The following is a 14,869-nucleotide window of genomic DNA, read 5'->3' on the forward strand; positions in this document are numbered from 1 at the left end:
CAGCCCCTGCAGAATGTCTGAATGCCTTTGTAACGTCTTGTCAATGCGCGATGGACATATTGAACGTTTGACCGGTCGGGGCGAACGACACGAAGATGAGAAATTTGTAGGTAACAGAGAGAAGAGCTTTTAAAAGGTCCCGGTAAGAGGGGAAGGGGCTGTTGGCGCAAACCTGAGGTGGAAGGAAGAAGCTCCCCTCGATAAGGATGGCGTAGGTAGCTTAATCGATAAGCGGCAGGCAGAGAGAGGCAGACTCAGGTCGCGTCGCATCCTGCGTCGCCTAATGCTTAGCGCGACGGATCGCGGGGCACTGCCAATTTAGCGGAGGCCCCCCTGGCTGGCGAACCACAAAAGCGTGGGCGTTGCGCTAGACCATAAAAGGAAGGCGGTCAAAAATCACAGAGAGAGGAACTCAGACCACTCAAGTCTCTCTCAATGGGACGATTATGTAAGTCAAAATTATCAAGCGTTAGCGCCTGGCAGAGCAAAAATTGGAGGCAAGTCAAGCAACATCGCGAGACTTCGAGACCTAGACGACAGCCACGCGCAAGCTTGAAATCGGCCAATTGCCTGGCTAGAGAAGCTCATAAGCCCACACAGTATGCCTGAAACCCTTTCAAAATGCTCCGAAAACTGCCATTGGTACTGACATGTGCCCTAGGTCAACATGAGGGCATCTCGGTTCCAGCAATTCCTGAGTCCTTTCCTCCGCAAGGCCCCGGTCGCCCCGACATGCCAGACGAGATGGCTTCATAAAACCAGAGAAGCCCCACCCATTCCGTCGCCGATACCTCTCATTCCCGATGTCGAGACCTTGTTGAAGGTCGTTGGCCGCGGCCTCAACCAGCACCTCGACAAGTTCCCCACATGGGATGCTCTGTTCTCCCTCACATCGCTACAGCTCCGAGAGCTTGGCCTCGAGCCACCAAGGGAACGACGATACCTCCTCTCATGGCTGGACAGATACAGGAAGGGCGCATTTGGCCCCGGCGGCGATTTCAAGTATGTCGAGAGTGGGGAGGCCATCTTGAAGGTCGTCCGAGACCCCGCGACAGACAAGAAGATTGTCGTCAACGTACCGGCGGACGCCGACGTGAGCAGCCTGCATATCGCTCAGCTCACAAAGCCTACGGGCTACACAGTGCGCGGCGCAAACACGATTTCTGGTCCTCATGCCCTGCCTCTACCGGGCGGCGAGGGAGCTCGTGTGGTTGTCGCAGAGGGTATGTGGGAGCACAAGCAGGGTCACAAGGTTGATGGTGGTGAACGCAGGAGGGGTGAGGTTCGCTTCAAGAAGCGCATCGCAGCGCGTAAGGCAGAGAGGGAGGCTGCCGCTGGTCTACGATAAACTCCTCGAAGTGATTAAGCATGCCGCCCGTTCTACAGCCTCCTGCCGCTTGACACCACCAACTGTACTATATTCATAGATCTTGTACGATACGAGGTCCAAAAAAAAAAATGGGAAGGCAATCATCAATGAACTGGACATGCCACGGCTGAGTTTCTCGATATCTTGCTGAGGCCGCTTTGCTATTATTAGCGCAACGTATCTCGTGACGCCCATCAGCTTCACCAAGGACTGACGATGAGGGGCTTGCCATCTGATTCGTCAGTGTGTCCAGGTGTTAGATAACACGAGGCATACCTGGCCTTAGCCGCACATGAAATCAACGACTGTTGTCAGATACAGGATCCCGACAATGCGCAGAGAACGCCATCGGCGTGAGTTCAGATTGAAGGATGCACAGTGAGGACATCTTCGACCACAACACCCCTCGAAGGGAGTAACCGCGATAGACTGGAGGGTATCACGGATCTCGTACAACAACCAGCTAAATTTGTAGCTCCAAAAAAGATGTCGCGGAGTTACCGAGCTGAAGAAGCTGTTCGATCCATGGCATCCGTCATTTTACAGGCAAAGTGGAAGGGAAGACCCCTAGCAGCACTTTGGACCAGATTGCTGGGCTGGTGGGTGTACGGAGCGGCAGATCAGCGAGAAGGCCAAGCGGACGAATCTAGGCATAACCTTGGATGCCGCCGCAGCCTGTAAGGCAAGGCGGGTAGGTAGTTTGGTGGAGTTGTGAGGAAAGTCGGGGGAATGTTGAAGCTGCTTACATCCTAAGTCTTGGCAGTGGAGGCTCACTGTACAGAGCCCAGACTGGACCAGATAAGCATATCCGCGTGAACATTCTCGCGCGGGACGAGAAAAATCGCACCCAAAGACGGGCAACCAGCGCGAAGAGATGTGATTCCTGTAGGTGTACGAACTGACACGGTTGTTGCGCGCTTGCTTGTAGCGACCATGCGGCAACCGGAAACTTTTATACGATTGAAATGCAATTGAAGATTTTCTTTTAAGGTATTCGGGATCAAAAAGCTTAAAACAACAGCGGCCATCACTAGGGCTCCCATCCAGTCTATAGGAAAGCCCGAAAAGACGATCTCTAAGCTTTGACTAAGGAGACTCGCAAGGCCGCCCATTCAACTCAAGATTCCACTCCCTGGTGGCTGCCGTTCCAGCGGACCGTCCCTACTTGGGGGCTGGCGGAAACGCCAAATACCGGCGTATGTTAACTTGCTGCCGGTGATCCTTCTTGCCACAGGTTTGATTATGGAATGACAATCGGCTGTTGGAAGTTGACTCAAAACCCATCGCGTGGCGCTGTCACCGCACCCTCAGGTCTTAGTATCCAAGGCCCTATGTAAATAGGTTACCTGGTGTAAGGTAACATATCCATTCGTCTGTTGGCAGCACAGTGCCTCAACTTGGCTCATATGTAGGATTGTGAAGTGCATTTCTTCCCACTTCTCTCGTCTCTGGAAACTCTAGCGACGCCACTCCCACGGAACGAGGCAGAATCGATGCTCAATTATGCCAGCCACCAGCCCTGTATGGCTGCAGGTATGTGTTCAACCCGCCTTGAGACCACAGTCGCTCACATGCGGTGAGAAGCGCCACCAAGGTTAGGAAAACCATGGAGATAATTCATGATGCAGCAGTGCCAACGCGCGACGTTGGCGGAATATCTCTTGCATACGCCTACCCATGTTGGTTTCATTTCTCATGGCAGGTGGTCGTGTGAGTCATGAGCCATAATGAGCGTTGGCAGTAGCTGAGGCCGTAGGGTTCCGTCATTCCAGACAGAGCCTTTCCACGCATGTCAAGGTGTGGAAGCCTAGACTTCACACGATGCAGGGGCGTGAAAAGGCGAGACCTACATGAGATGGAGTGATCAGCACCAGAGCGAGGCCGACAGGTGCGCAGCCGTCGACAGAAAATCTTGGCGTTTTGCAACGAGCTGACAGAGGCTGGTGGTGATGGTGTGCAACCATCATCCCAATTCTGGGGTTGACCATCGCCCCGACGGCGATGTCGAGGCCCGGCAGCCGGACGGCGATGCAGCTCGAAGGGCGTCAACTCACAGCAATCCCTTTCCCCCTTCCCATATGTAGGGTCTGCAGCACAAACACGCCCTCTGCATAAGGTAACGGTAACTGGGCACCTATTTGCGTCACTGGCAGGCACCCGACCACCATCATGGACGCCTTGTCTGGAACGGCCCTGGGTGGGTTGTCGCGAATTTGGTGGACCGCCAAGCGAGATGTTCATTCCAGGTTAGCGTCCTTGCCATCCTAGCAGACCCCATAACCCCGGACTTTCTCTGGCACGGCACGGGAGTACAAAGTTCCTCCCCCAGTCACCTGGGAATTGGCCGTTCATTGCTGCGCCCGGGCGCTTGACTGAGCCTCAAAAAAGCTTGCCGCACTCTTGGCAGACAGCCAAGCACTTGGATCATTGGCAATCCAACCGCACTTGCCTTTCCAAGCCGCTTGCCGCTCCGAATTGCAGATCGCTCACAATGTTGCGAGAACAACGACAGAAGTGTTGTCGGAGCGTCCAACGTGCTTCACGAACCAGGTGAATGTCGAAGCGTATTGTTTTGATGTAATTCCAATAGCGGACTTACAAAAGACCACGGACAAGCGTTTACAACGGCGGGCTTGCAAAACACCGCGGACAATAGCGACTCGCGCTTTTGCTTCCGCGCCCTCTCCACCGATATGGGTCGAGAACTATGCTCCGTGGCGAGTCCGTCAACAACAAGCAGATCGGAACTCTCGAGGGGGTAAGCAGGGAGGCTACGTCTCCTGCAGCCCGACTGCGGGTTCTCACATTGGTCTCAAAGATCAGCGTCCGGTCGTCGCGCGTCACGATTCATATATGAAGACGTGTGCATTGCTCTCCCGAAGTTCCGATGCTGCTGGATACTCATACAGGATGGACATTCCCTATTCAAGATGCCGCGATGCCGATGCAGACACCTCTGCTTGGTCGGCCGAACGATGGTTGTATTTGATAAGCTAGTGGCGTCCTGGGCTTCTTGGGTCCATGCCTAGTCACTCTCATCGCATACGACTCAGACTCCGTGGCCGAGCCTGTGAAGCCAGTCGATGCCCTGGTAAACATCAGCTCGCCAAGCTGTGGGAAGCTCGTCATGGGCACCGGACATAATTCATATATGGGTAATCTCACCACTTCGATATTGGCACACCTTGGCGGAGGGACAAGTTGGCAGCGCGGCTCTCAGCCAGCATCGCCAATCAGAGTTGAGATGATTGGTCTGCATGCTAATCTATGCGACCCTGCATCACCTCCGGACCAGTTCCGCTCTGCTCCAGATTTCGCAAACGGGAAGTTAAGAAGAATCCGGCAGGTCAATTCCGGGGGAGGACTGTCGGTATCGTATGAGAGAGGCAGCAATTCCTTTGGGAAACGGTTGAGTCGGAAGATCTCCCCAGGGCGGGCAGGCTATCTGGGTCCATCCCATCCCCCGTCGGCCTGGCCCCACGCCTCCGCGTCTTCCTCCCTGGGGCACCACGGAAGGGATTGGGTACCTCCGCAATCCTCCCACACCCGGCTCCATAACCACCCCGAGCTCCATGATGGAGTTATCTATCCCCCTCGTGGAGCATGGAGCTAACGCCCACGGGGAAGAGACGGGCTAAAAAGCTGGCCTCTTGCCCGATCCCAAGAGCCAAGAAGAAACTTTCAACCCTGCGTCTTTCTTCTTTCCGTCCTGTCTTTCCAACCCAGTCTGTGTGATCTGGTGCATTGCGAAAATCATGGGCTCCAAGAAGTACTTTGGCCTTACGGGCAACGCCCTCAACACCCTCAGAATCATTCTCATCATTGCGCCCAGTTTCATTCTTTACGGCTACAACATCGGTGTGGTCGGCGGTCTGCTCACCGAGGAGGACTGGGTCAAGACCTTTCCCCAAATTGATACTGTCAACACATCCGGCGCAGAGAAATCTCGAAACTCGACACTACAAGGATTCATCGTTGCTACCTTCACTATCGGCGCTACAATCGGCTCTCTCTCATGTTCCTGGACCGGCGATATCTATGGACGTCGAAACATTATCTTTTTCTCCGGTGTTCTCACCTTGATCGGTGAAGCCCTGATGTGTTCTGCTTTCGGTCTGCCTCAGTTCACCATTGGTCGTGTCATTTGCGGTCTTGGCATTGGTCAACTTAGCTCGATTGTGCCCGTCTGGCAGTCCGAAACGTCCGCCGCAGCCAACCGCGGCCGTCAGGTTGTCATGTCAGGATGCTTTATGTGCGTCGGGTATATGCTTGAGTCTTGGATCGACTTCGGCTTCTTCCAATTCCACTCGGGCCCAATCACGTGGCGCCCGCCTCTGGCCATCGCCTGCTTCTTTTCGATTGTCCTCATGGCCTCCATTTACTTCTTCCCGGAGTCGCCCCGATGGCTGGTTATGAAGGGCCGCTCCGAACAAGCACGATCTGTCATCGCAGTGCTGAAGTCGCTGCCGGAGGACTCTCTTGAAGTGCAGGCCGAATTGTCCGGCATCGAGTACTCTCTCGAAGAAACCAAGGGCTCTGCGGTGTCAATGAAGGATATGCTGAAGAACGGCGAAGACAAGCTGTTGTATCGCTTTTTGCTTTGCATGGGTCTCCAGTTCTACCAGCAGATGTGGTATGTACTCACCAATGTGCTTATTGTCTGGGATCAGCGACTAACACAACACGCAGTGGTTCCAACTTGGTCAGCGTTTACGCGCCGATTCTCTTCCAGCAAAATTTGGGCATGTCCAGCCAACAATCTCGCATCATGTCTGGCGGCACCCTCACCTGGAAGTTCCTCGCCTCTTTCATCGCCTTCTTCACTATCGATCGTTTCGGCCGTCGGGCTGCCTTCATTGTCAGTGGTAGTGGCATGTCCATTTGTATGGTTGCCCTCGCTGTGTCCACGTCCTTTGGTAAGGACAACTATGCCGCGCAAATCTCTGCCGCTTTCTGGATCTTCCTCTACAACACCTGGATCCCGATTGGCCTCATGGGAGCCAACTACCTCTATTGTACCGAGGTCGCCCCCTTGCGCCTGCGCATGGCCATGTCCTCTATTTCGACCGCCAACCACTGGCTGTTCAACTTCCTGGTCATCATGGTCACCCCCGTGGCCATCAACAGCATCGGGTACCAATACTACATTGTTTACGCCGTCATTGCCTTCACCTTCCCCATCGTGGTTTGGATGTGGTTTCCCGAGACGACAGGCCGCAACCTTGAAGAGATTGACCTTCTGTTCCGCGAGTCGCCTTCGATCTGGGCCACGGTCAAATATGCCAAGACTCGGCCCATTGCCATGCCGCAGGAGTTCAGGTCAGAGAAGGACGAGAAGGCAGCACACCTCGAGGACGCATAAGCAATTGTGCACAGCATGGCTCGTCCCAAGTGCGGTCCGCCTTACCTGCGCTTTGTGGACATGACCTCGGCGTAGTACACAAATACTGATTGCTGATGTGCAACATGTATCAGAAGACCGGATAGGATAGACATGGATGGATAAGAAAGACAATGACTACATATAAGTTCAATACCTAAGCCCTCGTCTGCAACCCGCACCTACTATGAACCAGGGCATCACACGTACCAGTATCGGCGAGTTCACAGAACAGCACTATTTTGCCAGGTAATTGTGTGCAAGGTGGTACCTCAGGCTCCTAGGGGTGGCCTCAATTCGTGGCATATGGTCAAATTTAAAGCAGCGACGGTCCGGGCTGAACACAAGCAACTGAGCAGTACGCCGTGAGCAACATAAACCCTGTCAAGTACCGATGTGTGATTGGGTGGGATTTGAACAAAGTTACGAGATGGATGCTCTCTAAATTAGGATTTTCCTTGATTGGATGGGATGAACTGCTCCCACGCACTCGCCCACCATGTTGGAGCTGTGCGACCCAAGAGGCGTGCTGCCGTTGCGTCCAATGGGTGAAGTCCAACGTTTAAGCTTCGGCGAGAAGCAACCGAAGATGAACCGCCCCGACCCGTGGGTTCCATCTGGTTAGGCAGGTAGCTCATGGTGCTCTTCCTCCCTTCGTCAACGTGCACCTGGCTTGGCCCCCATACTTGCCGACGCAACCCAACCTGATACAATAACGACTACACCCTCTCCCCCAACAACCTGCTCGCGGAGATACGACTTCGCATGTATGGCAAAAGAACGGAAATTCAAGAACAACCGGCTTATATCACGATACTTCTACGTCGACGGCAACCCCTTCGCTCCACAATGCCACTCCTCGAGCACCTGGTCAGAGTTGGGGCGTGACGGGTACGGTAACCGCGGTCTCATTCGTCAACATGGCGCGTCTCGACGGCATTGCCGCGACCTTAACTTGACATTCCACCAAGTTTAGGCAGAGATCCTTGCCTGGCATCTGCCAGTGGGTATGACTGCGATGCGTCAGATACTCGCCGTTTGAGATCAACCAAATGCAGCCACGCGTGCTGTTCCTCAACTGTCCCGGGCTACGTCAGATCCAAATTTGAATTCGCTCCTTTCCGTCGCAACGACCGTCGTTAGCGAGTGTCCTTTGCCGGTGGCGTTTCGACAAGACAGTCCCGATTAGGCAGCCAGGCAGACGCCACAATCCATCGACCTCGTGAAACCTCACCAAGTCGCCGACTTTGCTCAAATCGAAACGGCATTGCATGCCAACCACAACCCCACGCCAACCCGTTTGTGCGATTTCTTCAGGGTTGCTTGATGAAAAGTTTTGTACCCAAGGAACTTCAGCGTGGTCCTGGAGACTCAGCTGAAAAGCCAGTTCCGTGAATACTTTCTTGGCGCTGGGTGGCTGTTCCTCCATGAGAATGCAGGTTCAACCATGCAGGAATGTCACTTAGATTCGCTGGGTGGTGCTTCCTTCCCACCTTCCCTAGTCAAGTCAGCGAGGGCCAGGGCGCCGCGGCGTATTCGTAGCTACCGCAAACCCCACGCTATTTACGGGCTGGGTTGGAGTTATCCCTTGATGAAGCTAAGCGACGGGTGTCTGCAGTTCTGACCACCAGTCCAAACATCAACCCCCTTCGCCAAAACTCCGCAACATTACACGCTAAGAGCTCGCACTGTGTGCCAGCCTAGGACTTCTCTTACGGGCACCTGATGTCGCAGACAAGGAAAAACGGCAACTCTCAAGCAGTTTCTCAATTCAACCGCCCCGTTGTTGCTTCACCGAATCCAGGGCAATGTCCGGCATTCGTGGTCACGAGAGCGTCAAAAAGCAAGGCAAAGGAGCCGGATATTTACGAGCGGTTTCTTGTCGGATCGGGTCCAACCGAGTGTTTTTCGTCCACTCAGCACGGGCGGAAATTGGCGACGGGCACGAAGCGAGCCGGAGACCGAAGAGGAAATTTCTGGGCCTATCAATAAGCTTAAACGTCGCCGTCCCACTTGCTCGGAACGTTTCGCTCTCTTCCACCTTCCACAGGCCAGACCTCGACCTGGGACTTTCGGACGGCGGACGGCGGGAGGATCGAACCCACCACCTGGCCACGAATCAGCACGGAACAGAAAACCGGAGCCGGTCGATGAGTCAACCTGGCCGTCTTGCCGGGTCGCCCTCCACTGCAGCAAAAGGCGACGCCATGGTCTTACGGCGGGGTGTCCGCCGGTTCGTAATCGTCCACGCACGTTGAACATGGGAGCCAATTTCCACGGGGCATGTACCTGTCATCTGCAGGGTTGAGCTAGGACTCATCGATCACCTGTCGCATGACACCCTCCTGTCCATGTCCCAACCATTTGGACACGCCGCGCATTCGAGCAACGTCGGTAATGCTGCCAAACTTCATCGACAGAGAGCCTTGCCGGCGGGCGCAATCACCAATTGTCCAGGAATGAGTGTGTGTGTACTCTTAGAGGCGTCAGATCAAAGGTGCAGCAAATGCACTGCACGCGCATCGCTTCTGCGTGCTGTGTGTGTGTGCAGACAGTACGGATGGCAGCTATTGGGTTCGGTCTCCATTTGCATGGGCAAATACACAGACGAGACGGCCACTAGCTAAGCTAGATGCAGGACCGAACCCCTGGCCAACCCACGTCAGGCACGACATGCGATGCCGTTCATTGGGCATTCCTAATCGACCTAGGGCTGAAGGCAAACAGGGTCCCAGGCGTCGTGTGCCCATCGATATCCAGCTTTTTGCCAAGATCGGCCGCCGTCAGATCCTTCTTTGCCTCGAAAGTTGGTGTCTATTGTTGAGGCCGCTTCATAAGCTATGGTCCACCAGACTGCTGTCGGTGTGCAGTTGGGTACGTGGGTGTTCATCGGCTACGAATGCCCTTACGTATCAGCTTCATCAGACTCTTCGTTAAGAGCATGATGTACGATGGATTGCGATCGTAACCAGGTTCGCCTCATCGGAGGGCCCACCCTCCCGATACACCTCTGACCGCCCCGCCCGGGCTCACCCACCGTGACAACCCGGTCTCAACTCCATTGCCATGGTCAACTGGCGGAAACAGTGCCCGCCGTTCGCCCCGGTTTCCCCTCGTCCAGCTCTAGGGCCGTCCCGTTTGGGGAAGCCAACCGCGCTGTGAAGTCAACGGCGCAGCCACGGGACACGCTGCCGGCGTCTTCGTGCGGGAATAATTGGAAAGCTTTCAAAAGCCCCCTTGTATTATTTTTTATCTCCTAGTCGTGTCTGTCTTGGCTGGTCGTATTTCGCTTTCGAGGCCACAACATGTCCGTCACATGGAACCCTGGTCTTGCTGTCCTCTCCAAGACAACCCCGGTGAGATGTTTCGAACATTGGGCGAACTCTCCCACACCCCTTGCGGCAGCCGGAGTATACCCACCCTCATCATCCCCATGCTCGCGATCCGGCGCTTCGTTCCCAAAACCCCATCATCTACCGGGGGTAGCTGTCTGTCATCTGCGTCCACCACACTAGTGTTGTCGACGTACTCAGCTCTCGTCACCCCTACCCATCAGGAACATATCCTTCGTTGCTACACACCCCTCCATCAATCCAATATGGTTTTGACTACTACACCCTGCCCGTCTATACCTTGTCTTCCGTTCCTTGGCAGATATGGCACTGTGGACTCGAGTGCCGACCCTGCCTCTTTTCGCGTAAGGTATTTTGCAGATGTCAGTTTCTGCGTCACGGCGCGGAAGCCACGGGCAACTGACCCCGTTGCCGTTTTCAAGTCTGCCCCATCCGCCGCATGAGGCTTTCCAGGTTCTCCCGCTGCTGGTGGGTGATCCCGGCATTGCGTAGGCATCTGTGCTACATCTCTGGAACAGCAGCCTGGTTGATGTTGGTGTTGCGGAGTCTGTTATAAAGAGACGTTGTGCCTTAGCTTGACAAACATCTCGTCCATCGAAACATCAGGCCAACATTCAAGTCTACTTCCAACCATTTGAGCTCTGCTCAGACACTTACTATCTCATCCCTCCGTTGATCATACTCGATCAAAAGCAATTCCCTCTTCAGTCTCTGCCAATTCAAGACCGCAAAGTGCTGGCCATCTCGTCATCATTTCTCCTTGGCAGCATACTGTTTGGGCCTGGCTTTGGGCAGCGGGACTGGAGTCCTTCAAGAACAGCACATAAACTTGCTTCCCCTATTGAACGAAACCCGCGATGTCATCAAAATCGTTCAAGCACTCTTCAGAGTCAAGCTCCAAGCACCACTCCTCACACTATCACTCAAAGTCCAAGTCAAAATCTTCATCCAAGAACGACGACTGGACAGACATCACAGATCCGGAAGAGCGCCGCCGTGTCCAGAACCGTCTTGCTCAACGCAAGTTTCGTATGTCTTTTCCCCAGGAAAGCCCCTCTCATACTTCAGAAAGAAAGTTCCTGACTCGCTTAAACAGGCAAGAAGAACCAGGATAGCAAGGAAAAAGCCACCCGAGATACGCAGAACGAGGAGAACGCGCACAGGTCCTACGTCGTCTCGTCTCCCGACAACCTGGAGCCCGAAGAAAAGGAGTACTTGCCCTGGGGCAGCATCAACATCAGACATGTCGTGTCGAGGGGCCACGAGCACGAAAGTCGCCGAGGGAGCGGACGTGGCGAGTACGTGAACGAAGATACACAGTACACCACCACGTACGGCAATAACTACACGACGAGCTACCCCCAGCCGCCCAGTCACGGAAGTAGCGGCGGGGAGGAGTACCACTACGACGAAGAGCCGTACTATTACGACTATGATCAGAGCGGCAGTCAGAGCCAGGGGCAGAGTTACTATCAGAGGCATGAGCTATAGTCCTCCTTGGATGTGTCTACAAGCAGCTAACGTTTGGACAGGAACTGAAGAAGCCAGAACGAGGAGTTGTCGCGAAAGATACCCGATTACCCAGCTTGTTTTCTGGGCTTGTGGCGCGAATAGAGCCTCCCCTCTTTAAATCCTTCTCTCACCTCTTATGAATATACGAAACAGGTATAAAACAGGCGGAAACGCGTACGGGAAAAATGATTTCATTGATCAGCTCGTGTTCTCGAGCGAGCGGAAATATTTTCTTGAGTGTTTTAATCATTGGTTTGATCAACTCTTCTCGAGCCTTGTCCTCTTAATCTTGTTTTCGCTGTCGGGCATTTCTGGTCGGGAAAATAGGGGGATATACTGGATAGCATCTACACGAAGGGACGATTAGAGAATAACGGACGACCAGTGGAGGAAGTATTTAGGACTTTTACAGCGAAGACGCAGTACAGACAAAGACAACTCTGCTTCCAAAATATTAAGATACTTTGCGACTTCTGGACATGGGACGGGCTAGCACAGCTACAAAAAGACGGCCTTAGGACTGCGAAGAGCCTACGTCTACTGTTCTCTGACCCTAACCCTGAGGATCGTTCATCCAGACGTCATTGCAACCACCCAGGTCCCAGAGTCATGTACATTGAGATCACGAAGACTGCTCACACGGCTGAGACTGCCTGGCCTGCCCAAGGATGCCTAGCCACTGCAACCTATCCCCTTACACACGTCGAGCATGACGTTGAATCACAGTTGCTCTAGATCTACCCGCTATACGAGGGTATTCTGGGTTCTGACCGACATGAGGCCAGTGAAGCTAGCAACCTGCGTGCAACCCACGCACCCGCAGTTCTAAACATAATGCCGAGACATAACCCTCCCACCGATGAGTCGCGCGGTCTGATGCACTCTCCTGTCAGTGTCTACAGGGTTTGGTGTTCATCGTCGCCGAGAGAGGCAAGCCACAGACGCACGGAGAGCGGCCCCAGTGCCCAGGCTGCCTTGGCTGAGAGTCGTGTCAGCCCAACCGTCGTGAGAGGCGTTCTGTACTAATGTGAGTGTGAGACGTGCAAGAATTCCGCAGAGGGGCAAGGCTTCCGATTGGGGAGGGAGATAAGTGAGCCCCCCCCCAATGGGCTCGAGTTCCCAGTCCAGCGCGAGAAGAAACTTGTGTGTGAAAGTTCAAAACAAACTGTTTAACGAAGGAATTAAGCATGAAAGGGTAAATCCACAAGCCGCGATACAACATGCTGGCTTGGGAGACAGTACGTGAGTGTCGACGTAGCGTGCGTACGTATCTTCGAGAAGAAAAGAGGGGCACTGTCGTTCAGCCCTGTCTCCCGTCTTGCCGGATAAGGAAGGCCAGACATCGATACGTGCCGCCCAGACTTCAATGACACACGGACCAGCTTACCCACAGCATCGACAAGGGTCCACCGTCGATTATCACTGACCGCCCGGCAGAAACTGGTCTTCCCAGAACTTTTTTTTCTGAGCCTGTGTACTTTCTCCCCACCGAAACTGATCGCTGTCGGCAGAATTGAAGCCAGGGAATTTCCCTTCCTTCGACTGCTTTCTTTTTGACATCGCAAGACCACACACCAATTGTACCTACACTGTCAGGCCAATTGCATCAAGATGACGGCCACCGGGGAAGAAAAGCCGTTGGACTTCGAGGCGCTGAAGCGTCAGGCGGCGGGCAAAGGTAAACCCAACTACAAACTTGCGCCTGTCAACCTGGTGATCGACAATGTACTCACTTAGCCTCATGAACAGAAAAAAAGCTCGAGCGTCGACGTGAAATGCGCGAGAAGCGTGCGGCTGCCAGCAAGGAGAAGAAGCTCGCCAAGGCCCAGGCGAAGCGCGAGCGCAAGGCCAACGTCCAGCGCGCAGGGAAATGGAGGGACCCGGTGCGCCAGGCCCCCGACAAGGCCAAGAAGGCTGCGCGAAAAAACAACAAGGACGACAAGCGATTCCACCGCATGCTGAAGCGCGCCGACAAGCTCGAGGCGCAGGCGAAGAAGCTCATGACCGAGGCGGCGAAGGCGCGCGCGCGTCACGCTGTCATGGCCGAGAACAGAGAGGTTAGTGATGGTTGATACGCAGTTGTCGAGAGATGGTGGAGCACGAAGCTGACGACTTGGGATTGCAGAAGGCGGCGAAGGAACAGCAGGCTCAGGTCAAGAAGGCCGAGGACGAAGACGAGATTATCAAGATTCACGACGACAGCTCCTCCTCCGACTCTTCATCAGACTCCGAATCGGACTCTGACTCTAACTCTGATTCCTCCGACTCTGACTCCGAGGCGGAGGATGTCGAGATGAAGACCGACTCCCCGGACCCGAGCGCACAGCTCCGCGCGGAAAGCGAGGCAAGGGAGCAGATGGAGGTTGACGTGAAGGAAGAGGAGAAGCCCAAGAAAGAGAAGAAGAGCAAGCGCAAGTCGGATGTTGCCGTCGTTAAGGAGGAGGTGAAGGAGGAGAAGGTCGCTGAGGCCGAGATACCCGCCAAGGAGAAGAAGGACAAGAAGAAGAAGGCTAAGAAGGAGGAAGTGGTCGAGGAGGAGCCCAAGAAGAGCAAGAAGTCCGACAAGAAGCGCAAGCGCACAGAAGAGGAGGACGACGAGTCGGACGGTGGTGCTCCTCTCGCTGAAGAGACCCCGAGCAAAAAGGACAAGAAGAAGAAGAAGAAGGCCAAGAAGGAAGAGGAGGAGGAGAAGACCCCTGCGAAAGCCAACGAGGGCGAGGGCTGGGACGTTGATGCTCTCGAGGGAGGTGCCGACCGTCAGCAGAAGTTTATGCGTCTCCTTGGCGGCGGCAAGAAGGGCGCGGCGAGCGCTTCCACGGGCACCAAGAGCAAGCGCGATATCAGCAAGGTCAACAAGGAGCTTGAGCAGCAGTTCAACGCTGGTGTGCACATGAAGTACGACGGTGGTGCTCAGCGTCGCGGTCTTGGCGCTTGAGCCCCCTTTTCTAGTAATGGAGCGGCCTCCGATATGTCATACGGTACGAGGACGCGTGATGCGTAGCTGCGGCGTTTTGAGGGTTAAAATACGTACGGTACAAACCGACAGGTAGCCAAAAAGTTTGTAGAATAACTTGAATGCTTTCTTCCACTCGAGGAAGCTGTATGCGAATAAAAGTAAAATAACATGAAATACATTGCGCCAAACGGTTTTGCTTTCCCTGATAATGTGTGGTATTTGTACAGACTTGATTTTCCAGCCATCGATGGGCAGGAGAGACTGTGTGTGGGTTCATGTGCCTGAAAAGTAAAAAGCTC

At 54.2% G+C, this 14,869-nt stretch overlaps 5 protein-coding genes across 5 annotated transcripts; 4 read left to right on the top strand and 1 right to left on the bottom strand.

Annotated features, from left to right (window-relative positions):
- Positions 1-435: 435 nt before the first annotated feature.
- CGGC5_v003663 (mitochondrial 37S ribosomal protein mS41) lies at positions 436-1,348 on the top strand (the record flags this gene model as incomplete). The annotated part of the gene is made up of 3 exons (XM_032033769.1): positions 436-448; positions 592-599; positions 662-1,348. The coding sequence occupies 3 exons, from the start codon at positions 436-438 to the stop codon at positions 1,346-1,348; spliced, it is 708 nt and encodes a 235-aa protein (XP_031887071.1).
- A 2,946-nt stretch (positions 1,349-4,294) lies between these two features.
- On the bottom strand, positions 4,295-4,596 carry CGGC5_v003664 (uncharacterized protein; the record flags this gene model as incomplete). The annotated part of the gene is made up of 2 exons (XM_066151160.1): positions 4,295-4,457; positions 4,535-4,596. 2 exons carry the CDS (start codon positions 4,594-4,596, stop codon positions 4,295-4,297), a joined length of 225 nt encoding a protein of 74 aa, XP_066009521.1.
- A 528-nt stretch (positions 4,597-5,124) lies between these two features.
- Positions 5,125-6,731, top strand: STL1-9 (Sugar transporter STL1; the record flags this gene model as incomplete). The annotated part of the gene is made up of 2 exons (XM_032033768.1): positions 5,125-6,002; positions 6,059-6,731. The coding sequence occupies 2 exons, from the start codon at positions 5,125-5,127 to the stop codon at positions 6,729-6,731; spliced, it is 1,551 nt and encodes a 516-aa protein (XP_031887070.1).
- A 4,228-nt stretch (positions 6,732-10,959) lies between these two features.
- On the top strand, positions 10,960-11,593 carry CGGC5_v003666 (uncharacterized protein; the record flags this gene model as incomplete). The annotated part of the gene is made up of 2 exons (XM_032033767.2): positions 10,960-11,131; positions 11,199-11,593. 2 exons carry the CDS (start codon positions 10,960-10,962, stop codon positions 11,591-11,593), a joined length of 567 nt encoding a protein of 188 aa, XP_031887079.2.
- A 1,632-nt stretch (positions 11,594-13,225) lies between these two features.
- Positions 13,226-14,549, top strand: CGGC5_v003667 (uncharacterized protein; the record flags this gene model as incomplete). Its single annotated transcript, XM_032033766.1, has 3 exons — positions 13,226-13,292; positions 13,364-13,671; positions 13,740-14,549. 3 exons carry the CDS (start codon positions 13,226-13,228, stop codon positions 14,547-14,549), a joined length of 1,185 nt encoding a protein of 394 aa, XP_031887078.1.
- Between the last annotated feature and the right edge of the window lie 320 nt (positions 14,550-14,869).

This window comes from Colletotrichum fructicola (genome assembly GCF_000319635.2).
Source record: "Colletotrichum fructicola Nara gc5 chromosome Unknown KSG_Nara_v1_contig02, whole genome shotgun sequence".
Taxonomy (NCBI): Eukaryota; Fungi; Ascomycota; class Sordariomycetes; order Glomerellales; family Glomerellaceae; genus Colletotrichum; species Colletotrichum fructicola.